Source organism: Haliotis cracherodii, unplaced genomic scaffold, assembly GCF_022045235.1.
Source record: "Haliotis cracherodii isolate W230 unplaced genomic scaffold, xgHalCrac1.p SCAF_19, whole genome shotgun sequence".
In the NCBI taxonomy this organism is placed as follows: Eukaryota; Metazoa; Mollusca; class Gastropoda; order Lepetellida; family Haliotidae; genus Haliotis; species Haliotis cracherodii.
Window position 1 is genome coordinate 2,790,102 of NW_027266274.1, and position 26,487 is coordinate 2,816,588.

Below are 26,487 nucleotides of genomic sequence, written 5' to 3' on the forward strand. Positions count from 1 at the left end.
ATGTGGAGGGAACACCTAGCTGTCTGCACCCTGTATCTACTGTGTGCAGCCTGCACAGCTGAAGACCGTCACAGGAGCGATGGGGAAATGAGCTCTCTCATGTACTTGGAGAACCTTATCTCTAAGTACACCTCCGACACTGCTCTCTCCAGGGGTGGGTTCTTGGCCATGTATGCTAGTCTCCAAGTGAAGGACCTGGCGCCAGATCATGTCGAACGCCACGATGAAGCGCAATGGTGCCAACAGATGTTTCTTAACTCCTCATGCACTGACAAGGTAGGAACACATACAAATGTGAACTATCTGCGCTCAGAAAAACTCGTTTTGTCTTATTGTGCTCTTTGGCTAAGATGCTTAACTTAAAGGGGCACTGATCTAACGCAATTCCCCGGGACTGGTTGTTGCCTTTGTTATTGTTTTTTCCCAGTGAGTACCCGGATGTAGAGCAGAAATCTAGACTAGCTCGCGACCACTGTTGCGCCATTCGTAAGCGCATTAGTCACTTTTATGGATACCGGTAGTAATAAGAGCGTATGGTCACATTGATCAACAAAATGAAATACAGTTTTCGAGATAATAAGGAAATGTAGGTATTTTTGTGGGTAGCATCGGTAATGGTGACGAAGTTTTGATAAGTCACTTGCTTGGTAATTTTGCGATTTTCGTTTACACTATTTTGACTTGCAACACAAAGTAAATATTTCATCTGAGCATTGCTTTTTTTATAGTGTGTATATTTTTTTACTGTCAAAATGTGTAACATATTTATTAAACGTATAAATATTCAGTTATTTTACAAAGTGACTGAAAAACATTTCCATCTGTATTATTATGATAACGAATTCCAAACATTTTGATGTTTAATGTCATCACCAAGAGACTGAAAATGTTACGTTGAAAAGTACATTTCTATGTTGTTTGGCTTCTAATCCTACATAATAATCTGTTGTGATGTTTGTAGGCCCTTTTGATCGTCTTAATCAATCTGGACAGATTTTTTAGTCAAAGTGACTGAAATATTTACACATTTTATAAATTGTCTGAGAGAATCACTGTTTACAAATTGACGGTAATCTATACACGCTTACAAAGGAAATGACCTGTGAAAACAACGTCTATCGCGCATTGAAGAATTTCCCAACCAAGACGTAGAGAAACAAGAACGAATCGGTTCAAATGAAGGAAAACAAAATGCAAATACCATAATTACAACTAACCAAATTTATGTGTATAAATAAGCAGCTTCCTTGTTCGAGGAATGTATCCGTGAATATCCACACAAAGGAATAATGTCCTACTCATCTGCAGCTATACAAAATAACTTATTCGATGTCACGTGTCTCTGTAACTATCAAATATTCTAAAAGATATATATTGTTTCGGGATATTATCACCAGTGTTCGTTTCTCAACTGATCACTTGGATTGTTTCAGGTGTTTCACATAGGTGTCAAGTCTCAAGGGTTGGCTGAGAAAGGCCACGTGACAACTATTTTCATTACGTCCACGGTTCCTAAAAAGTCCACTGAGTTTGATAACAATGAGCAACCAATCAACGTATTATCAGTTAACCCTTTGAACAAAGTATGTTGTTTTTACATCGGCACTTCACGCCATGATATGAGTGTATTCCCTTTGTTTTAGTAAACCTAGACATGTAAACACTCACTTTTGACATATCCACTGGTGCAAGATAACAGTGATTAATCAATCAACGTATTTTCTGTTAATCCTTTGATGACTAGGAACGATCCGTTGATTTACCTAAAAAAGTAAATCAACTGATCATTCATCTCTTGCTGGGCTGCCACGTGAATATTACATAACGCACATTTCACCTCACTTCAAACCTGGATTTAGATTGAATAATTACCCCAGACACAATAAATGCCAAATGAGAACCTTTGTCAGGTGATCTAAGTGGTGCTACCACTAATTGTACCTGTAATAAATTCATTAACTGAGCATCAAGTGAATGACGACAAATACACAAGTGTAGGTTTATACGAGAAAACGTGGATGACAACAAGGGAGTAGTAATCGTATTATCGACGCAATCCGAAATCCGAAAATGCTTTCACTGCATGGATACTTTTTTTTAGTATTACACTATAACCATCTGGGGTATTTCCAAATGACGACTTCCGATGAGCTCCGCCGTTCTTTTTGTCTGTTTGTTTAGGCTGAAGAAATTAATTAACATGCGCCCTTTGTCGAATCTTTATAGATCACATTTAACCAATCAGTGTTTATTCAAAAATGCGTAAAACAAATATTGCCTCCAGCCTCCAAGTTTATTTAGCTGTCCTTGCAGACGGTAGCCCAGTCTCTGGTCACGCTCAGTTGCGTTGCGTATCATCCGGGTACTCACGGGGGAAAAAACAATAACAAAGGCAACAACCAGTCCGGGAAATGGCGTTAGATCAGTGCCCCTTTAAGCTTAAGGTGTATTGATGATCTGATATCGTTCAATAACGGTAAAACCGCCAATTCCCTTTCACCGATGTACCCTGCCAGATTTATAAGAGACCTCATTTGTTTCATATTTAGGTATGTGCGTAAATATACGATGACAGTAAAACTTCCTCAAGACTGTACGATGGAGATGACTTCAACTTTCCAATAGCCAGCTCTCAATTTAGGGGCGGACCATTTGATTTCTAGGGGGGTGTTTGAAAAACAACAACAATAGCCCATAATACTGTGCAAATAAAACACTCCATCTGCTAAATAAAAATCGCTTCCTCAATAAAAAGTCTCTACCACAATATGGCCATCCTCATCAATACAAAATATGTCGTGAGAAATACCATAATCTTCGACATCGAGACAAGACGGACAGTATGCATGTAACATATATCTATTAATCATTATTAATCATAACAGCAATGTCAAGGATGTTACATATATTGTCAACAGACATGTAATATCAACATCGTTACAAGGAGTGCAGTGAATGAGAACAAAAACTATGATAGTGGAGGATGGCGTCAGCTGTTCAGTAATTGATCAACCATTAAGACTAAAATCAGCATATGAAACCCCATTTCACACTTCTGAATGTGACAACTGTCAGTCAGTACGATGTTTGCCCACCACGGGCATCAGTGCACGCCCCAATTTGGCGACGGGAAGAAGATGTTAGACGTTAGATGACAGGGATATGGATACCGCTTGACAGGGTTACAGATACCGCCTTGACAGGGATACAGATACCGCTTGACAGGGTTACAGATACCGCTTGACAGGGTTACAGATACCGCCTTGACAGGGATACAGATACCGCTTGAAAGGGTTACAGATACCGCCTTGACAAGGATACAGATACCGCCTTGACAGGGATATAGACACCGCTTGACAGGGTTACAGATACCGCCTTGACAGGGATACAGATACCGCTTGACAGGGATACAGATACCGCTTGACAGGGATACAGATACCGCTTGACAGGGATACAGATACCGCCTTGACAGGGATATAGATACCGCTTGACAGGGATATAGATACCGCTTGACAGGGTTACAGATACCGCCTTGACAGGGATACAGATACCGCTTGACAGGGTTACAGATACCGCTTGACAGGGTTACAGATACCGCCTTGACAGGGATACAGATACCGCTTGAAAGGGTTACAGATACCGCCTTGACAAGGATACAGATACCGCCTTGACAGGGATATAGATACCGCTTGACAGGGTTACAGATACCGCCTTGACAGGGATACAGATACCGCTTGACAGGGATACAGATACCGCTTGACAGGGATACAGATACCGCTTGACAGGGATACAGATACCGCCTTGACAGGGATATAGATACCGCTTGACAGGGATATAGATACCGCTTGACAGGGTTACAGATACCGCCTTGACAGGGATACAGATACCGCCTTGACAGGGATATAGATACCGCCTTGACAGGGATACAGATACCCCCTTTATAGGGATACAGATACCGCCTTGACAGGGATACAGATACTGCTTGACAGGGATACAGATACCGCTTGACAGGGATACAGATACCGCTTGACAGGGATACAGATACCGCTTGACAGGGATACAGATACCGCCTTGACAGGTCTAATGATACTGCCTTGACGGAGCTACAGATACCTCCTTGACAGAGCTACAGATACCGCCTTGACGGGTCTAAGATACCGCCTTGACAGGGCTACAGATACTACCTTGACAGGGCTAAAGATACCGCCTTGACAGGGCTACATATGCTACCTTGACAGGGCTACAGATACCGCCTTGACAGGTCTAAATATACCGCCTTGACAGGGCTACAGATGCTACCTTGACAGGTCTAAAGATACCGCCTTGACAGAGCTACAGATGCTATCTTGACAGGGCTATAGATACCGCATTGACTTAGTTACAGATACCGGTTCGACATCTTGAACGCAACAACGTCACGTGACACAAATTCTCCCATCTGCTTGGAAAAGCTGGAAATCTGCCCTCTCTTGTGAACGTTACTCTTTGCTAGTTCTCCCCACCGATGTTGGTGTTCCGGTGTCAGCGTTACGTCTCGTAGTGGTCTGCAAGCCCTGTCCAGCGACTGACTGAGGCCGTCACCGTGGTGGTGCGATTACTCAGATGGAGGATACCCATCTATTTTTTTCCAGGATATCGAATGAACTATCGTGTTCCTTTTATACGCATATCTTTGTGGGTTGTCATGTTGTAAGTGCAGTCAAAGTTTCACTTCAAAGCTCAAGTTCCACTGAGCTTCTGTAGCAGGTGTATTATTCAGCTCAACGTTTTGGTTGTGTTTGGTGATTGATTCTCAGTTAGCCATTTTGTAACACTACTCTGGGTTTGGATCCAACGTGTCCAAATTTCAGTTTCTTCGTCAGTTTACATCAAAGGTTATGCTATTTATATCCATCATCCACAATCTTAGTAATTGCAAAGTACATTCCTCGAGCAGTTGGGAGTACAAACACGTTAAGTTGACCAGTTTTCTGTCAATCTAAAGAAAACTGCACACTTTGCTCTTCGTACACATGGTGTTGTGAAATATGGTCTTTCATATTTTATCAATAGATATAATTTGAAATGTTACGTAAAACAATCTCAGCTCTCTTTTATGAAGCAAAAAAACATATCAGCCCCTAAAAATGAGAAAACAAACCATGACGCTTCCCAAACCACGCCCCCACCCTTAAATAGCAAATGGCCCGCCCCTTATGTCGAGCAATATTTGAGCAGCTCCAGCCTTTGGTGCCACCATTTCACAAACTTTTGGGGAACAATCGAACATGTTCTTTCTTCGAAGATTTCAAAGGACATCATACGACTCTTGATCAAAAGTTGTTAATCATGGACACAATATTCATGGCCTCAGTAAAACTTTCAAAAACTTTTATGTTATGCATGTGGATGACATTTTCAAATTTGACACAAAAGTGAATATTGAAACATCAACTCAGGGGTTTAATCAGTCTCCATTATCTGCCCAAGCAGATTCCATTGGGCGTAAAAGGCAAAATAGTTGTACAAATTATATGAATGGATCTCTAAAAAACAGCCATGACACAGGGTGTTCCCGAAAAGGGTAAGCATGTCCTGTTTTGACGCTAGCACACGCCACTTACAAAAACAAAACAAAAAACAATAATTCACTATTTTGTTATTTGGCTTTTTCAAGTGAACAATTGACTTGCCTTTTCATGTGTTTATGACAGTTACAAACGGTGAGACAGGGTACGACCACCTTTCGCGATCACCTTGTATCTTCTCCATTTCAACATGATTCAAAAACACATATTCGTCCCGGTACAATGAACTTGGATTTCTCATGATTATGAAAAGGCTTTGTCGCTATGATTGGTTTCTAGTTCCTACAACTTGCCTATCACTTACAAGTTTCAATGTTTGGTCTTCGCTACACACGTGGTCAAAGAATTCCAGAAGATTACGGAATCGTGGGTGTCCCCTACACAGTGTCGGCATTGATCACAGTTGAGAAGCGTTTGACTTTTTCACAGCAAGCACAATATCACATGGTATTTTATAGAAAGTATAGAAGACCTTATTTACAAAGTGAAACTCTGCTACATTTTTTAATTGTTAAAATTTCAAAGTTGTAACATAATGTTTGGTTCTACAAACCTTTTAATACATATTCTGGCACAGATCAATTACATACGATTATGTGTTTCTGAGTTAATTTCCCTGAGAGAAGAAATGCCAAGATGTGCAAATGTGGTGCACACAATGACGTTTTAAATTTCTCGATAAGAAATTGTCGATGGGAAAGTAGGTTAAGGAGGTACACAGACGAATAGTAGCTTGAGGAAGCATGCTTAAAGATACATGCTGGCTAAATGCCAAATGACGTTAGGCTATCATCTAATCTTTAGTTTGGACACAGTTGGGCGGTGGTCAAGGCTCTTGTAGACATTCGAGTACCACTTGACACTTGACATGACAGGGTTTTCAGGGGAGTGAGTCACATGTTTCACATTGACACGCCTCTTCAATAGTTATGCATTGACACAACACCAACAGAGCCATAGAAAGACTAAATCTGTCAGTGTGAAAAATGTACACGTACGTATCAGACTCCGTGGATAAAGAACATCAGACTACTATAGAGTTCCCCTAAGCAGACGCTGCCCATGAGATGCCCCAGGCTTGGAAGTAACAAAGCGTTCAGTCAGCACAACTTGATGACGTCATATACTGGACCAGCGCAACTGACCAACTGATCCGGTCAGAATTAATGTACCGACCACCCTAAGTCATGTGGTCACTTATCATGAGTCAGGTACCACATAAACAAGCCTACTTTTAAATTACCGGGCGTGACTTGATTTCTATTTGTAATGTTGATTTTGACGGTATCGGGTTGCAATAGATGTTGTCAAACGTCACACGGCTGCCTTAGACTGGTCAAAGAAGTCCTGTGTGTTGGGTCTGCATGCACACTGTCTGATCAGTTAAACCTGTCCTGTGTTCACCAATAGTGATTTTGAGAAATGAATGGGAAACAATCCAGATGATATCTGAGACTCATGGCGCGGCTGTCATTACTCCGGCAGTTCTGCAAAGCCGCTTTCTCGGATCCGTGAGATGGAAATGATACTTGTATCCATAAAGTTTCGGAACAGTTTAGACAGGAAATAACAGTACTTAAATAAAGACATGACCAGAGCCTTTATTTTGGCAACTTCAGGACACAAATATAAGTAAGGTATATTTAAACTTTGTTTTTGCATGATGCAACTAAATATATGCCAGAAAAAAATGATTTTTTTGCATATTAACAGTGTAATCTACATCAGTTCGTTACATACGTTGTTCGTTATATTCGGAAACGTCCGCCATCTTGGATAAAAGTAAAACACAATAAATCATAGCATTCAATGAATGGCATTTCATAATAATTAAATTTTCGTTATGTTCATGGAAATTCCTGCATTCTGATTAGCTGAATTGGTCATGTGTTATTGCATTCATTTCCCAATGAATGTAAAAAATTAAGCCACGACCACCACGGCGCACTACTTTTATTACTGCCGAATGTCGGGGAATCCCAATATTACAGTCGAGGGAATTCCCCCTCTGCTCACGTGTATCGTCATGCACAGGACATGTAATGAAATTCATGCATATTCATTATCCAAACTACCCTTTGAAACCGAAGGCCGAGAATGAATGAAACAGCAAACATGAAGGCTCGCTCGCCTGTTTTTTTCCCGCTCGCCTTGGTTTAACTTTCATGTCTTCGGGTTTCATTTATAACTAGCATTTCTGAACTGTGTTTTACAGTAATCAGGGAAGTATTGTTTGAATCACGCAGTAAATGACCATGTTATTTGAAACAGCCGCCTTCTCTCGGACATATTTCTTCCGGTTCGTTACAGTCTGACTGTTCCAGTTCTTTTCGCCTCTTGCCTTAATTGACAGGTCCAATGAACATAGTTTTAATCCCACTCTCCGTTGACTGGCTACTGACTGTGTAGGCGTGTCAAGTTATGTGCATAAATTAAACGATCACCTGATTCATGTCACGTCACTTTATGAACTCCTACACCTGAAATGTTTATCAATGTCGTCATTTTTGTCTGTTTTGATATATGCAACTGTTTTGGGTAGATAAAACATGTTTTACGTTGTCGAATTTAATTATAAGCATTGACTGTGTATTTTTTCGGTTCATTGAGGTATGAATCGAAAAACTGATATGCAACCGAAAATTTAATTATTTAAGGATTGACTGTGTATTTTTTTCGGTTGATTGAGGTATGCAAACTGTATGAATCTGCGTAGCGGATTCTTACAAAAGTTTGCACATCGGTTTTTCGATTCATACCTCAATGAACCGAAAAAATACACAGTCAATGCTTATAATTAAAATCGACAACTTGTGGAATACATAAAGTGGCGTGACATGAATCAGGTGATCGTTTAATTTATGCACATAACTTGACACGCCTACACAGTCAGTAGCCAGTCAACGGAGAGTGGGATTAAAACTATGTTCATTGGACCTGTCAATTAAAGGGGCACTGATCTAACGCAATTCCCCGGACTGGTTGTTGCCTTTGTTATTGTTTTTTCCCCCATGAGTACCCGGATGATACGCAACGCAACTGAGCGTGACCAGAGACTGGGCTACCGTCTGCAAGGACAGCTAAATAAACTTGGAGGCTGGAGGCAATATTTGTTTTACGCATTTTTGCATAAACACTGATTGGTTAACTGTGATCCATACAGATTTCGACAAAGGGCGCATGTTCATTAATTTCTTCAGCCTAAACAAACAGACAAAAAGAACGGCGGAGCTCATCAGATGTCGTCATTTGGAAATACCCCAGATGGTTATAGTGTAATACTAAAAAAAAGTATCTATGCAGTGAAAGCATTTTCGGATTTCGGATTGCGTCGATAATACGATTACTACTCCCTTGTTGTCATCCACGTTTTCTCGTATAACCCTACACTTGTGTATGTGTCGTCATTCACTTGATGCTCAGTTAATGAATTTATTACAGGTACAATTAGTGGTAGCACCACTTAGATTACCTGACAAAGGTTCCCATTTGGCATTTATTGTGTCTGGGGTAATTATTCAATCTAAATCCAGGTGTGAAGTGAGGTAAAATGTGTGTTATGTAATATGCACGTGGCAGACCAGCAAGAGGTGAATGATCAGTTGATTTACTTTTTTTGTAAATCAACGGATCGTTCCTAGTCATCAAAGGATTAACAGAAAATACGTTGATTGATTAATCACTGTTATCTTGCACAGTGGATATGTCAAAAGTGAGTGTTTACATGTCTAGGTTTACTAAAACAAAGGGAATACACTCATATCATGGCGTGAAGTGCCGATGTAAAAACAACATACTTTGTTCAAAGGGTTAACTGATAATACGTTGATTGATTGATCATTGTTATCTATCACTCAAAGGATTTTTTAGGAACCGTGGACGTTATGGAAATAGTTGCCACGTGGGCTTTCTCAGCCGACCCTTGAGAATTGACACCTATGTGAAACACCTGAAACAATCCAAGTGATCAGTTGAGAAACGAACGCAGGTTATGATATCCCGAAACGATATATATCTTTCAAAATATTTGATTGTTACAGAGACACGTGACATCGAATAAGTTTCTTTGTACAGCTGCAGACGAGTGGGATATATGTCCTTTGTGTGGATATTCACGGATACATTCCTCGAACAAACAAGGAAGCTGCCTAAAATTTATACACATAAATTTGGTAGGTTGCAATTATGGTTTTGCATTTTGTTTTCCTTCATTTGAACCGATTCGTTCTTGTTTCTCTACGTCTTGGTTGGGAAATTCTTCAATGCGCGATAGACGTTGTTTTCACGGGTCTTTTCCTTTGTAAGCGTGTATATATTGCCGTCAATTTGTAAAATGTGATTCTCTCAGGCAATTTATAAAATGTGTAAATATTTCAGTCATTTTGACAAAAAAAATCTGTCCAGATTGATAAACATGATAAAAAGGGCCTACAAACATCACAACAGATTATTATGTAGGATTAGAAGCCAAACAACATAGAAATGTACTTTTCAACGTAACATTTTCAGTCTCTTGGTGATGACATTAAACATCAAAATGTTTGGAATTCGTTATCATAATAATACATATGGAAATATTTTTCAGTCACTTTGTAAAATAACTGAATATTTATACGTTTAATAAATTTGAAAATGTTACACATTTTGACAGTAAAAAAATATACACACTATAAAGAAAGCAATGCTCAGGTGAAATATTTACTTTGTGTTGCAAGTCAAAATAGTGTAAACGAAAATCGCAAAATTACAAAGCAAGTGACTTGCTATCAAAACTTCGTCACCATTACCGATGCTACCCACAAAGATACCCACATTATCTTATTATCTCGAAAACTGTATTTCATTTTGTTGATCAATGTGACCATACGCCCTTATTACTACCAGAGACCATATAGATATATGGTCCCTGTTACTACCCATAAAAGTGACTGATGCGCTTACGAATTGCGCAGCAGAGGTCGCGAACTAGTCTAGATTACTGCTATACATCCGGGTACTCACTGGGGAAAAACAATAACAAAGGCAACAACCAGTCCCGGGGAATTGCGTTAGATCAGTGCCCCTTTAAGGCAAGAGGCGAAAAGAACTGCAACAGTCAGACTGTAACGAACCGGAAGAAATATGTCCGAGAGAAGGCGGCTGTTTCAAATAACATGCTTATAATTAAATTCGATCTAAATTTTATCTACAATAGTTTAACCAAAAACAGTTGCATATAGCAAAACAGACAAAAATGACGACATTGATAAACATTCCAGGTGTAGGAATACATACAGTGGCTTGACATGAATCAGGTGATCGTTTAATTTATGCACATAACTTGACACGCCTACACAATCAGCAGCCAATCAACGGAGAGTGGGATTAAAACAATGTTCACTGGACCTGTCAATTAAGGCAAGAGGCGAAAAGAACTGGAACAGTCAGACTGTAACAAACCGGAAGAAATATATCCGAGAGAAGGCGGCTGTTTCAAATAACATGGTCATTTACTGCGTGATTCAAACATTACTTCCCTGATTACGGTAAAACACAGTTCAGAAATGCTAGTTACAAATGAATAATCTTGGGATTCCCCGACATTCGGCAGTAATAAAAGTAGTGCGCCGTGGTGGGCGTGGCTTAATTTTTTACATTCATTGGGAAATGAATGCAATAACACATGACCAATTCAGCTAATCAGAATGCAGGAATTTCCATAAACACAACGAAAATGTATGAACGACACAATTTGACGTTCATACGTTTTTCACGAGACCGTGTTCTTGAAATGAGTAAACACTGACGGACTACTTCCACATTCCTGGGGAAACCCCTGGGATTTCCCTAGCACGAAAACATACATAAGCATTATATCTGATCATTTAGAACCTTTTATCTTGGTCTCAGCCTTTCAGTATACATTGAGAAACGTAAGAGAGCTTGACTGCATGATTGTTCACGAATTTCATCAATCTACGAATTTACCTTGGTGTCTGTTTGACGCATCTTTAATCACATTTCAATAATCGTTCAGTTAATTAATGATGACTAAGACATGTGACCCCCACAGGTTCATTAACAACTTCGGAAATCCTCCAGTCACGTTTATCGTGTCGGCCATTTTGATGTCTTGTATTTGATGTAAATGTATTACGACGCGCTGTCTTTGTGACTGACTTACTGAGGTAGTTCTGTACAGACCTTTCTCATCTAATGTGTTATTATTTGAACACATGCGCTGCGTAAGATGTTTCTGAAGAGCAAGTTGTGCATCCATACGCCCATGTCACCTCTCTTTTTGAGGAACTATTTTACTCCGCCATATATCTGGTTGTTGCATGGCTGTCAGTGTAAACATGAAGTCACATGTACTAAATAAAATTGTGTTTAGATCTTGGCCTACATCCTTTGAGGTAAGAAATTGTGATAAAAAAATTATAAGAATTGACTTTCACTTTGTGTGAGTTCATTGGAGTAAGAACCTTCATAGAGTGAGGGCCAAACATTGTTCATATAGTTTGAAGGTCAATTCTTAAATATTATTTTAATAACATTAAATTCATCACATTTTTGGAACATTATTCATGAAATATGTATGTAGCATTTTACGATCTACATACGGGAAGATATGTAGTCGGTGATTTTGCTCTGGCCTCGTTTTGCTGACTGCACTCGTGAAACTGCCACAACGAGATCATCCAAAGTATCGAATGATGTGTGTTTCTTTATTTCACTTTGCGGGTAGGTAGGGTAGCATAGTTGGTACAGCGTTGGCTCGTCACGCCAAAGACCTGGGTTCGAGTCTCCATGAGGGTACACTATGTGACCCCTGAAAAGAGTACAACTGATACGTGTTTATTGTCTCCTTCAGTGTGGCACTGGCGAAGATGTATTCACAACGTACGCAGTGGATTCTCACCTGAACGCGTCGATGCTGCTTGACGCACTTCCAGCAGTGGTCATGTCCCTGGAGGCGGACCACTGCAGACACATGGGCGTCCATGGTTTTGGGGAAGCCAAACATCGTAAGAAGCCATCGCGAAAGGAAGGTGAGAGCCGTCTGAATGATAAGTGTTTTTCCGTAGTTGTATGCTTCATCTATACACATTGTTTAGATTACGAGATGAGAACAGATAGACGGGCGCGCGGCAGGCCGGACGGACAGACTGACAGCTTGCTTTATCATTTATAACATTGATAAGGATATCTCCATGCCTCCGTTTTCAATAGTTTTAACAAATATTTCAATAAGTTGACCGAAAACAAACAATGGATATCGACCCGTTTCACCCAGAACAGCCTCATTTGAAACATATATTTACCTTCATCCATAGAACAAATGTACCTTTTCATGACGTCATAATCCTTCATTCCCCAAATTTCAGAACATACAATAAAATAAGTGCACTTTTACAGTTCACAAAAGTGAACAGGCTCTTGAAAACGTAATTTACATATTTTGCTAATATTTGCTGTTCACTTTTGTGACTGTAAACTTGTACTTTATGTTCTGAAATTTGGTGAATGAAGTATTTTGACGTCATGGAAAGGTATGTTTATAAAGAAATACACACACCCAGTACAAACCAACATCCAGCCCCTACTCTCCAACCCCCATTGCACACCAACGACCGGCCCCTACTCTCCAACCCCCAGTGCACACAAACATCCAGCCACTACTCTCCAACCTCCAGTGTACACCAACATCCAACCACTACTCTCCAATCCCCAGTACACACCACCATCCAGCCAATACTCTCCAACCCCCAGTGCACACCAACACCCGGCCAATACTCTCCAACCCCCAGTACACACCAACACCCGGCCAATACTCTCCAACCCCTAAGACACACCAACATCCAGCTACTACTCTCCAACCCCTAGTGCACACCAAAATGTAGCCACTTCTCCCCAACCCTTAGTGCACACTAACATCAATACATTACTCTCCAAACCCCCAGTACACACAAACATCCAGCCACTGCTCTCCAACCCCCAGTGCACACCGACATCCAGCCAATACTCTCCAACCCCAAGCACACATCAACACCAAGCCAATACTCTCTAACCTCCAGTGCACACCAATATCCAGCCACTACTACTCTCCAACCCCTAGTGCACACCAACATCCAGTCACTACCCTCCAACCCTTAGTGCACACCAACAATGAGACACTACTCTCCAACCCCTAGTTCACACAAACATCCAGCCACTACCCTCCAACACCAAGTGCACACCAACATCCAGTCACTTCTCTCCAACACCAAGTGCACACCAACATCCAGTCACTACTCTCCAACACCAAGTGCAAACCAACATCCAGTCACTACTCTCCAACCCCAATTGCGCACCAATCTCGAGCCACTATTTTCCAACCTCAAATACGCACCAACAAACAGCCACTACTCTCGAACACCTCAATTAAACTAAACGGTAGTATTTAAATCAAACCACAATCATTATAACTAAGAACGAACTACAACAACCAAGCAAACCTTTGGCAACCTCAATCCACCAAACACTTCACCCCAAAACACTACGATAACACCCTGTGTAACAATTTACTTACTATCTTAATACCATCTCATCAACACTTAAATGATTTTGTAGGGTGCTATGTTGCAATTTATCTTATTCTCGACTGTCAATATATTTTTACATTGGGCAGTCCTTGTACTAAAGCAATCGTGAACACTTAATACTTAAGGGAACTTTGAAATAGCAAATATTGTTCAGAATTGTACTCGAACCTTTGATTAATAATATCACAATTATACATATTGTGAAAGCAAACATATGAATTAGTATCACGAAACACATTCAGTTCACATAAAAACACATTTGTTTTTAGTTTGGGCATATGGTGTTGGCTTTGTGGTCCTCATCTGCTTTGTTTCCAACCTGGGTGCCTGCCTAGCTCCACTGATGAACTCCTCCTTCTTCAAAAAGTTGCTCATGTTCCTGGTGTCTACAGCAGTCGGCACGTTAGCCGCAACAGGGCTACTAGTCCTCATCCCAGAGGTTGGTATGTTAGCCGCAACAGGGCTACTAGTCCTCATCCCAGAGGTTGGTATGTTAGCCGCAACAGGGCTACTAGTCCTCATCCCAGAGGTTGGTATGTTAGCCGCAACAGGGCTACTAGTCCTCATCCCAGAGGTTGGTATGTTAGCCGCAACAGGGCTACTAGTCCTCATTCCAGAGGTTGGTATGTTAGCCGCAACAGGGCTACTAGTCCTCATCCCAGAGGTTGGTATGTTAGCCGCAACAGGGCTACTAGTCCTCATCCCAGAGGTTGGTATGTTAGCCGCAACAGGGCTACTAGTCCTCATTCCAGAGGTTGGTATGTTAGCCGCAACAGGGCTACTAGTCCTCATCCCAGAGGTTGGTATGTTAGCCGCAACAGGGCTACTAGTCCTCATCCCAGAGGTTGGCATGTTAGCCGCAACAGGGCTACTAGTCCTCATCCCAGAGGTTGGTATGTTAGCCGCAACAGGGCTACTAGTCCTCATCCCAGAGGTTGGTATGTTAGCCGCAACAGGGCTACTAGTCCTCATCCCAGGGGTAGGTCTGTTACCCGCAAGAAGTTTACTAATCATCATCCCAGATGTAGGTCTGTAAGAAGCATTGCCCTGCGCATCCTGTGCCCTGTGCTCATCTCAAGTGTTCTGTGTTCACAGGCTCTTGATCTGATGTCTATAGAAGAGACGGCCGATGACTACATCTGGAAAACATCTACAGTGTTAGGCGGACTTTTCTTCTTTTACATGTCTGAGCGGTTATTAAAAGTTGCATTTAAAAGAGTAAGTCCTTGCTCCATATAACATCAATATGTTGTATTATAGAGGTGATCTTGTAATGATGCCAGAATACGACTGCGCTAAGTACATTTGTATGTTTCTTTGTTGCTCGCCGTGAGTGACTGCGTGTCTGTGAGGGTCTCTGTGAGTGACTGCGTCTCCGTGTGCTTCTGTGAGTGTTTACGGGTCTGCATGGGTCTCTGTGAGTGACTGTGTGTCTCTGTGCGCATCTGTGAGTAACTGCGCGTCTGTGAGGGTCTCTGTGAGTGACTGTGGGTCCCTGTGTGCGTCTGTGAGTAATTGCGGGTCTGTGACTGTCTCTGTGAGTGACCGTGGGCCTGTGTAGATCTCTGTGAGTGACTGCGGGTCTGTGAGGGTCTCTGTGATGGTCTCTGTGAGTGACTGTGTGTCTCTGTGTGCCCCTGTGATTATTTTCGAGTCTGCGTGGGTCTCTGTGATTGACTGCTGGTCTGTGTGGGTCTCTGTTGGTGACTACTGGTCTGTGTGGGTCTATGTGAGTGCATGTGGGTCTGTGTGGGTCTCTGTGATTGACTGCTGGTCTGTGAGGGTCTCTGCGAGCGACTGCTGGTCTGTGTGGGTCTCTGTGTGCGTGACTGCTGGTCTGTGTGGGTCTATGTGAGTGACTGCTGGTCTGTTTAGTTATAGTGACTGTCTGTGGGTCTGTATAGGCCTCTGTGAGTGACTTCGGGTCTGTGTAGGTCTGTGTGAGTGACTGCAGGTCTGTGTAGGTTTCTGTGAATGACTTCGGATCTCTGTAGGTCTCTGTGAGTGACTGCTGGTCTTGGTGGGTCTATGTGAGTGCATGTGGGTCTGTGTGGGTCTCTGTGAGTGACTACTGTTATATTCGGGTCTCTGTGTGCGTGACTGCTTGTCTGCGTGGCTCTCTGTGAGTGACTGCTGGTCTGTTTAGCTATAGTGACTGTCTGTGGGTCTGTATAGGCCTTCCTGAGTGACTGCTGGTCTGTGTAGATCTGTGTGAGTGACTGCAGGTTTCTGAGTGTCTGCTGGTCTGGACGGGGCTCTGTGAGTGACTGCTGGTCTGTTTAGCTATAGTGAGTGTATGTGGTTCCGTGTTGGTCTCTGTGAGTGACTGCTGGTCTGTGTAGCTATAGTGAGTGACTCCTGGTCTGGGTGGGTCTCTGTGAGTGACTGCTAGTCTATGAAGCTATAGTGAGTGACTGCTGGTCTGTGTAGATCTGTGTGAGTGACTGCAGGTTTCTGAGTGTCTGCTGGTCTGGACGGGGCTCTGTGAGTGACTGCTGGTCTGTTTAGCTATAGTGAGTGCATGTGGTTCCGTGTTGGTCTATGTAAGTGACTGCTAGGCTGTATTGGTCTCTGTGAGTGACTGCTGGTCTGTTTAGCTATAGTGAGTGCATGTGGTTCCGTGTTGGTCTATGTAAGTGACTGCTGGTCTGTATTGGTCTCTGTGAGTGACTGCTGGCCTGTTTAGCTATAGTGAGTGTATGTGGTTCCGTGTTGGTCTCTGTAAGTGACTGCTGATCTGTGTTGGTCTCTGTGAGTGACTCCTGGTCTGGGTGGGTCTCTGTGGGTGACTGCAAGTCTATGAAGCTATAGTGAGTGACTACTGGTCTGGGTAGGTCTCTGTGAGTGACTGCTGGTCTGGACGGGTCTCTGTGAGTAACTGCTGGTCTGTTTAGCTATAGTGAGTGTATGTGGTTCCGTGTTGGTCTCTGTGAGTGACTGCTGGTCTGTGTTGGTCTCAGTGAGTGACTGCTGGTCTGTGTAGCTAAAGTGAGTGACTCCTGGTCTGTGTTGGTCTCTGTGAGTGACTGCTGGTCTGTGTAGTTATAGTGAGTGACTCCTGGTCTGGGTAGGTCTCTGTGAGTGACTGCTGGTCTGGATGGGTCTCTGTGAGTGACTGCTGGTCTGTGTAGCTATAGTGAGTGACTCCTGGTCTGTGTTGGTCTCTATTTAGTGAATACTAATCTATGAAGCTATAGTGAGTGACTGCTGGTCTGTGTTGGTCTCTGTGAGTGTCTGCTGGTCTGTGTAACTGAAGTGAGTGTCTGCTGGTCTGGACGGGTCTCTGTGAGTGACTGCTGGTCTGTGTAGCTAAGGTGAGTGACTCCTGGTCTGGGTAGGTCTCTGTCAGTGACTGCTAGTCTATGAAGCTATAGTGAGTGACTGCTGGTCTGGGTAGGTCTCTGTGAGTGACTGCTGGTCTGTTTAGCTATAGTGAGTGCATGTGGTTCCGTGTTGGTCTCTGTGAGTGACTGCTGGTCTGTGTTGGTCTCTGTGAGTGACTGCTGGTCTGTGTAGCTATAGTGAGTGACTCCTGGTCTGGGTGGGTCTCTGTGAGTGACTGCTAGTCTATGAAGCTATAGTGAGTGACTGCTGGTCTGGGTAGGTCTCTGTGAGTGACTGCTGGTCTGTTTAGCTATAGTGAGTGCATGTGGTTCCGTGTTGGTCTCTGTGAGTGACTGCTGGTCTGTGTTGGTCTCTGTGAGTGACTGCTGGTCTGTGTAGCTATAGTGAGTGACTCCTGGTCTGGGTGGGTCTCTGTGAGTGACTGCTAGTCTATGAAGCTATAGTGAGTGACTGCTGGTCTGGGTAGGTCTCTGTGAGTGACTGCTGGTCTGTGTAGGTCTCTGTGAGTGACTGCTGGTCTGTTTAGCTATAGTGAGTGTATGTGGTTCCGTGTTGGTCTCTGTGAGTGACTGCTGGTCTGTGTTGGTCTCTGCAAGTGACTGCTGGTCTGTGTAACTGTAGTGAGTGGCTGCTGGTCTGTTTTGGTCTCTGTGAGTGACTGCTGGTCTGTGTTGCTCTCTGCGAGTGACTGCTGGTCTGTGTAACTGTAGTGAGTGATTGCTGATCTGGGTAGGTCTCTGTGAGTGACTCCTGGTCTGTTTTGGTCTCTGTGATTGACTGCTGGTCTGTTTTGGTCTCTGTGAGTTACTGTTGATCTGGTTGGGTCTCTGTGAGTGACTGCTGGTCTGGGTGAGTCTCTGTGAGTGACTGCTGGTCTGGGTGGGTCTCTGTGAGTGACTGCTAGTCTATGAAGCTATAGTGAGTGACTGCTGGTCCGGGTGGGTCTATGTCAGTGACTGCTGGTCTGTGTAGCTATAGTGAGTGACTCCTGGTCTGAGTGGGTCTCTGTGAGTGACTGCTAGTCTATGAAGATATAGTGAGTGACTGCTGGTCTGTGTAGGTCTCTGTGAGTTACTGCTGATCTGGATGGGTCTCTGTGAGTGACTGCTGGTCTATGAAGCTATAGTGAGTGACTGCTGGTCTGTGTTGGTCTCTGCGAGTGACTGCTGGTCTGTGTAACTGTAGTGAGTGACTGCTGGTCTGGGTAGGTCTCTGTGAGTGACTGCTGGTCTGGGTAGGTCTCTGTGAGTTACTGCTGGTCTGTTTAGCTATAGTGAGTGTATGTGGTTCCGTGTTGGTCTCTGTGAGTGACTGCTGGTCTCTGTTGGTCTATGTGAGTGACTGCTGGTCTGTGTAGCTATAGTGAGTGACTCCTGGTCTGGGTGGGTCTCTATTTAGTGAATGCTAATCTATGAAGCTATAGTGAGTGACTGCTGGTCTGTGTTGGTCTCTGCGAGTGACTACTGGTCTTGGTGGGTCTCTGTGAGTGACTGCTGGTCTTGGTGGGTCTCTGTGAGTGACTGCTAGTCTGGGTGGGTCTCTGTGAGTGACTGCTGGTCTGTGTAACTGTACTGAGTGACTGCTGGTCAGGGTGGGTCTATCTGAGTGACTGCTGGTCTGTGTAGCTTTAGTGAGTGACTCCTCGTCTGGGTGGGTCTCTGTGAGTGACTGCTAGTCTATGAAGCTATAGTGAGTGACTGCTGTTCTGTGTTGGTCTCTGCCAGTGACTGCTGGTCTGTGTAACTGTAGTGATTGACTGCTGGTCTGGGTAGGTCTGTGTGAGTTACTGCTGATCTGGATAGGTCTCTGTGAGTGACTGCTGGTCTATGAAGCTATAGTGAGTGACTGCTGGTCTGTGTTGGTCTCTGCGAGTGACTGCTGGTCTGTGTAACTGTAGTGAGTGACTGCTGGTCGGGGTAGGTCTCTGTGAGTGACTGCTGGTCTGTTTTGGTCTCTGCGAGTGACTGCTGGTCTGTGTAGCTTTAGTGAGTGACTCCTCGTCTGGGTGGGTCTCTGTGAGTGACTGCTAGTCTTTGAAGCTATAGTGAGTGACTGCTGGTCTGTGTTGGTCTCTGCGAGTGACTGCTGGTCTGTGTAACTGTAGTGATTGACTGCTGGTCTGGATGGGTCTCTGTGAGTGACTGCTGGTCTATGAAGCTATAGTGAGTGACTGCTGGTCTGGGTAGGTCTCTGTGAGTGACTGCTGGTCTGGATGGGTCTCTGTGAGTGACTGCTGGTCTATGAAGCTGTAGTGAGTGACTGCTGGTCTGGGTAGGTCTCTGTCAGTGACTGCTGGTCTGTGTTGGTCTTTGCGAGTGACTGCTGGTCTGTGTAACTGTAGTGAGTGACTGCTGCTCTGTTTTGGTCTTTGCGAGTGACTGCTGGTCTGTGTAACTGTAGTGATTGACTGCTGGTCTGGGTAGGTCTCTGTGAGTTACTGCTGATCTGGATGGGTCTCTGTGAGTGACTGCTGGTCTATGAAGCTATAGTGAGTGACTGCTGGTCTGTGTTGGTCTCTGCGAGTGACTGCTGGTCTGTGTAACTGTAGTGAGTGACTGCTGGTCGGGGTAGGTCTCTGTGAGTGACTGCTGGTCTGTTTTGGTCTCTGTGAGTGACTGCTGGTCTGTGTAGCTTTAGTGAGAGACTCCTCGTCTGGGTGGGTCTCTGTGAGTGACTGCTGGTCTATGAAGCTGTAGTGAGTGACTGCTGGTCTGTTTTGGTCTCTGTGAGTGACTGCTGGTCTGTTTTGGTCTCTGTGAGTTACTGTTGATCTGGTTGGGTCTCTGTGAGTGACTGCTGGTCTGGGTGAGTCTCTGTGAGTGACTGCTGGTCTGTGTTGGTCTCTGTGAGTGACTGCTAGTCTATGAAGCTATAGTGAGTGACTGCTGGTCCGGGTGGGTCTATGTTAGTGACTGCTGGTCTGTGTAGCTATAGTGGGTGACTCCTGGTGTGGTGGGTCTCTGTGAGTGACTGCTAGTCTATGAAGATATAGTGAGTGACTGCTGGTCTGGGTGAGTCTCTGTGAGTGACTGCTGGTCTGTGTTGGTCTCTGCGAGTGACTGCTGGTCTGTGTAACTGTAGTGAGTGACTGCTGCTCTGTTTTGGTCTTTGCGAGTGACTGCTGGTCTGTGTAACTGTAGTGATTGACTGCTGGTCTGTGTAGGTCTCTGTGAGTGACTGCTGATCTGGATGGGTCTCTGTGAGTGACTGCTGGTCTATGAAGCTATAGTGAGTGACTGCTGGTCTGTGTTGGTCTCTGCGAGTGACTGCTGGTCTGTGTAACTGTAGTGAGTGACTGCTGGTCTGGGTAGGTCTCTGTGAGTGACTGCTGGTCTGTTTTGGTCTCTGTGAGTGACTGCTGGTCTGTTTTGGTCTCTGTGAGTTACTGTTGATCTGGTTGGGTCTCTGTGAGTGACTGCTGGTCTGGGTGAGTCTCTGTGAGTGACTGCTGGTCTGTGTTGGTCTCTGTGAGTGACTGCTAGTCTATGAAGCTATAGTGAGTGACTGCTGGTCCGGGTGGGTCTATGTCAGTGACTGCTGGTCTGTGTAGCTATAGTGGGTGACTCCTGGTGTGGTGGGTCTCTGTGAGTGACTGCTAGTCTATGAAGATATAGTGAGTGACTGCTGGTCTGTGTAGGTCTCTGTGAGTGACTGCTGGTCTGTGTAACTACAGTTAGTGCCTGTGGATCAAGGTCACATAGTAGCAGCACAAATACATTGGCACATGACCGATCTTTACTTTGTCATTTTGGGTTGGAATGAATATATTTTGAATGGAGAATAGCATGTATACGTTTTAGTTGTATTTTGAAATAATTCAAGGACTGATGCTGCTAACAGACAGTGTTCTATGAATGTCCAATGTTAACACTCACAACTCAATCCCATTACGATCAGATCAAAACCGATTCTATACCTCTCTCTGTTCAGTAAGATTAACTGTTTCAGTCTGGAAAAAAAGAGAATGTTGCTGCTAGTGAAGTGGTGGTGGAGGAGGGTGACCTAGGGACTGAGCTGACCACACTGCAACCTGCTGCTAATGGGACAAACGACATTGAAGACAAGCAATTACCACCACTCCCAAGTAATGAACCAGGTCCGATCAAGAAAGATAAGAAGCAAGTTCAGACAGTAGCATGGATAATGTTACTTGGAGATGGAATTCACAAGGCTGTAGATGGACTGGCCGTTGGTGCTGCCTACTCTAAAAGCATTAGAACCGGACTTAGTCTTTCCATTGCGATACTCTGTGAGGAGCTACCCCACGAACTGGGTAAGGCATTGGGCATGTGAATACATGTATACATGTCTGCATACAGTGTATGCCGTTGAAAATATTGTATTAGTAATTACGAACTCTTAAAGTTATTGAAGTGCTAACAAATGCTCTGCTTTCGAAAATCTGTCATTCTTCGTTGATGTGAAAGGCATAGGGACCCAGAGGCTGTGGTTGTTAGATTGCTAGACTAATACCTGCCTGCAGTGGGTGGCTGTAGCTTTACAACCTGTAGGTTAAGCAGGTCGCCTTCTTGTTGTGAAGAACCTGTGCCGGTGTAACGCCGACAGTGCACGTAACAGATCCCTTGATATACTCGAGTTGTACAAGAAGAACAACTGAGAATAAACAATGAACTGATGATGAGTGCATGCGGTAACTCCAGACTCTAAGTGGATGGTAGTGCCTCTAACTGGTTACTAGTGCCTCTAACTGGTTGCTTGTGCTTATAGCGGGTTGCTAGTGCCTCTAACTGGTTGCTAGTGCTTATAGCGGGTTGCTAGTGCCTCTATCTGGTTGCTACTGCCTCTATCTGGTTGCTACTGCCTCTAACTGGTTGCTTGTGCTTCTAACTGGTTGCTAGTGCCTCTAACTGGTTGCTAGTGCTTATAGCGGGTTGCTAGTGCCTCTATCTCGTTGCTACTGCCTCTAACTGGTTGCTTGTTCTTCTAACTGGTTGCTAGTGTCTCTAACTGGTTGCAAGAGTCTCTCATTGGTTGCTTGTGTCTCTAACTGGTTGCAAGTGTCTCTAACTGGTTGCTAGTATCTCTAACTGGTTGCTAGTGTCTCTAACTGTATCGTCGTGCCATCTGTACTATTGCCGCTGCAGTGCGTCAGAATGGACGGTCTCTAACGGAATGGTAGTTCCCCTAATTGGATGGTAGTGCCTCTAACTGGACGTTCGATTCCTGTAAATGTCATTCGAAACCAAATGCGATAGCGTTCTAAATTCAAACCTATAATAGAAACCACATAGGTTTTATCGCCTAATTCTACCATGCAATTGGGAAATACTCGATTGTGATTGGTCAGTCTGACGTTTTACAAGATATAGTCCCGTGGCACTGAGGGGGTTGCACATACTCTTGACAGGAAATGTGGATGGAATACACATGTATTTTGTGTAATTCTACAACGAATTTGAAAATTACTCGCGGTGATGAGGCCGTAAAATCTGAGATGTTTATTGTGAATCGATACGTCTGGCTGAAACACACTGTGTACCCTGTGTACGATCTGTGTGACACTATGTGTACACTGTGTATGATCTGCGTGACACTATTTGTACACTGTGTACGATCTGCGTGACACTGTGTGTACACTGTGTACGATCTGCGTGACACTGTGTGTACACTGTGTACGATCTGCGTGACACTGTGTGTACACTTTGTTCGATCTGCGTGACACTTTGTGTACACTGTGGACGATCTGTGTGACACTTTGTGTACACTGTGTACGATCTGTGTGACACTGTGTGTACACTGTAGGATCTGTGTGACACTTTGTGTACACTGTGTACGATCTGTGTGACACTGTGTGTACACTTTGTACGATCTGCGTGACACTGTGTGTACACTGTGTACGATCTGTGTGACACTGTGTGTACACTGTGGACGATCTGTGTGACACTGTGTGTACACTGTGTATGATCTGCGTGACACTTTGTGTACACTTTGGACGATCTGTGTGACACTGTGTGTACACTGTGTACGATCTGTGTGACACTGTGTGTACACTGTGGACGATCTGTGTGACACTGTGTGTACACTGTGTACGATCTGCGTGACACTTTGTGTACACTTTGGACGATCTGTGTGACACTTTGTGTACACTGTGTACGATCTGTGTGACACTGTGTGTACACTTTGTACGATCTGTGTGACACTGTGTGTACACTGTGGACGATCTGTGTGACACTGTATGTACACTTTGTTCGATCTGTGTGACACTAAAAAGAAACTGGTATTAGTACGATATTCCATACTGAGAGTTGGGTGAAGGAGGTATCCATATCGCTTTCTGTCTTCTCCTTGGGGGTTAGCTGGAACATTCCAATCAACCTCCACTCACTCGGAGCAATCCCGAAACCGTTCTGTATGTTGTCTGCGACAATGACCAAGGTTCTGTCTGTCTCACACGAGTAGGACAGACATACAGCAAATGTGGCCCAATATATTGTGACATGCGTCAAAAGCATAATTATATGTTTACAGGCGACATCGCCATCCTCTTGCACTCGGGAATGTCGATGAAGAAAGCCCTGTTTTACAACACGCTGTCAGCTGCTTGTGGAATTATTGGTCTTGTTGGTGGCATTTCCCTTGGAGAAAACCCGGCAGCAAACCAATGGATATTTGCTGTTGCAGGTGGAATATTTCTCTATGTACCACTTGTGGACATGGTAAGTTTGAAGTCAATGATTAATCCAATTACACATGGATTTGTGTCTTGGATAAAAGCCAGACCACGCTAGTGGGAAACACTGTAGATAATGAATAAATATTCTATTTCACATTGATACATGCATAACTAAAAATCCGAAATTCTGATTGTGGTCCAAACACATCAATCTGTATTTTTTAGGAAACGATCAGAAACAAAATAATCTCTTTATCATATACAAATACATCCACGGCATTCCACGAATCATACAAATGGTTGAGGGTGATAATTCTCAAGCACAAAGTGATGCTGACCTTAAACGTTTATCACTTTGTTAAACCCCACGGGCAAGGATATGGTGCTGAAAAACCTAAACGGGGATTCGAACGAACGACCATTTGTTTCTGGCGAGTTGAAAGCCCTCCACTGCAAACTGTGAGGACTTTAGATGACTGGGCCACTGGTGCCTCAATGTGTGAAGTGAGAGACCTCCTGTTAACACACTAATGTGATGTTGTTAACGTGTGCTATGTTACAGCTTCCCGAGATGAGTGAGGCGGCAGACAAGGCAATCAAGAATGGAGCGAGCGCGTTCGGTATCACACTGATTCAACTTCTTGGTTTGTGCACGGGATTTGGCATTATTCTAATAGTTGCCCTATATGCTGGTGACATACAGGTGTAGATGGACCAGACACACATACGATGGAATATTCAAAAACACATATATTTAGGACAATTACTTACATAGAATTTAACATTGGTTAGTGTGTATTTGTTCAGTGATGGTCCACTCAGTTATATGTTTATAGGTTACTTGTGAAATGAAGAGCTTAGAGCTAAAAGGGGCCAAAATGCTTATTATTGCATAAATAACATCTATGAGTTCTTGTCTACCTGTAGAAAGAAATAGAGTATGTTTTCATTGATGCGGTTTTTTTAAATATAGCTACTTAAAATTCTATAAAAGGGCCAAAGTCATGTTCCAAAAGGGCCAAAGTCACTTTGCTAGATTTTGGCCCTTTTTGTTCGCATTTCCGTGTGTGGTTGAAACTGGTTGTCTGAGAGAGATTTTGAAAGTTTAGACAACTTATGATTATATTTCAATTATTACAACAAGGTTGGCATTAGTTTAAATCATTCAAAAGTACTTCAATAGTATGTGTTTGTACGTTCAGTGGTAGTTTATCAATCTCACATGTTAAATCCCATGCAAATACCTGAGGGTCAAAAGGGTCAAAATACAGACATTGGCCCTTTCCACCCTTATACAAATTAAAAACGTAAGTTTATTTCCTTTTTAATGTTTTTTATAACAACATTTCTATCTCTGCTGTCGGAATGCTTTATTGTCTAGGAATTTATCATGAAAAAAAGAGAGTTCATTAACATGCATAATATTATGTTTTTCATCACTTTCCTCAAAACAAACTCCACATGACATTGGCCCTTATGGCTCCAAGCTCTTCATATGTTCATGCTTGTGTTGTTACTCGAGTTTATTGTGGGCCCACCTTTTAATATTCTGGGGAGGTGGCCTGGGGTTTTCTGGAAAATAGATCATCTGTTCCGGAAAATCCTTGGGACAATGATTAAAGCCATTCACAGAACATGCTGAAGGGAAATAATGTATTGATAGTGAAAAAATATGCCTGTCCCCTTTCAGAGAAAATACTTTGCAAGTCTGGAAATCCTGACAGACTTAAAAACTCCCCAGATATTAATTGGTCCGTACATACATTTACATTCATCAAATGTCACATCTTACAACCAGTTTGTCAGTCATGTTGTATCAAGTCTCATGTTATGATGATTCAGAGCAAGCAGTTCCCCAAACTGAATGTATAGTATCAATGTGACCAGAACATCAGATGCCATCAGTTTCCTTAGTCACGCTGGTCCTGAACTGCAGTTTAACTTGGAGGCGAGTGAATCGGAGAGTGTCAACAACCAAGTTTATCAAGTCGATTTATCAGTGAAAGAAGTTAAGTTCATAAAAACAGTTTCTTATTTGTGATGCCTCTAAAGACACCAACAATCTATCATGATCAATATGTGTGAAGATACTGAAGTACTTCTGGACTTAGCTAAGTCGTTACACCATACATATACTACGTGTAAGCTACTTCTATCTACAACAGAATATGTACAAGAAGCAATAAACAGAACTGCTTCATTTACTGGCTTTGTTCCTGAACTACAGTTATGCTTTCTCACCCACAGTTGTTCACCTCCAGTCATTTGCTCACAAGGTGTGGTAATGTCATTGGAAAATCCTGGACAAATGTTTACACAAAACCTGTAACCATGGTTGTCATGAGTCGTGTGATCTTGACATGGGTACAAGTTTATG

The 26,487-nt window shown here is 43.2% G+C and overlaps 1 protein-coding gene across 1 annotated transcript; it reads left to right on the forward strand.

Annotated features, from left to right (window-relative positions):
- LOC139467003 (metal cation symporter ZIP14-like) lies at nt 1-24,819 on the forward strand. Its single transcript, XM_071248710.1, has 7 exons — nt 1-276; nt 12,421-12,598; nt 14,401-14,570; nt 15,227-15,349; nt 21,425-21,749; nt 23,966-24,153; nt 24,673-24,819. Exons 1-7 carry the CDS (start codon nt 1-3, stop codon nt 24,817-24,819), a joined length of 1,407 nt encoding a protein of 468 aa, XP_071104811.1.
- The last annotated feature ends 1,668 nt before the right edge of the window (nt 24,820-26,487 follow it).

Excerpts from the sequence above, each read along its gene's own strand:
- LOC139467003 (XM_071248710.1), top strand. The coding sequence starts at position 1 with ATGTGGAGGGAACACCTAGCTGTCTGCACCCTGTATCTACTGTGTGCA. Across the intron at positions 14,571-15,226 it reads TACTAGTCCTCATCCCAGAG|GCTCTTGATCTGATGTCTAT; the intron begins GTTGGTATGTTA and ends CTGTGTTCACAG. Across the intron at positions 15,350-21,424 it reads TAAAAGTTGCATTTAAAAGA|TCTGGAAAAAAAGAGAATGT; the intron begins GTAAGTCCTTGC and ends TAACTGTTTCAG.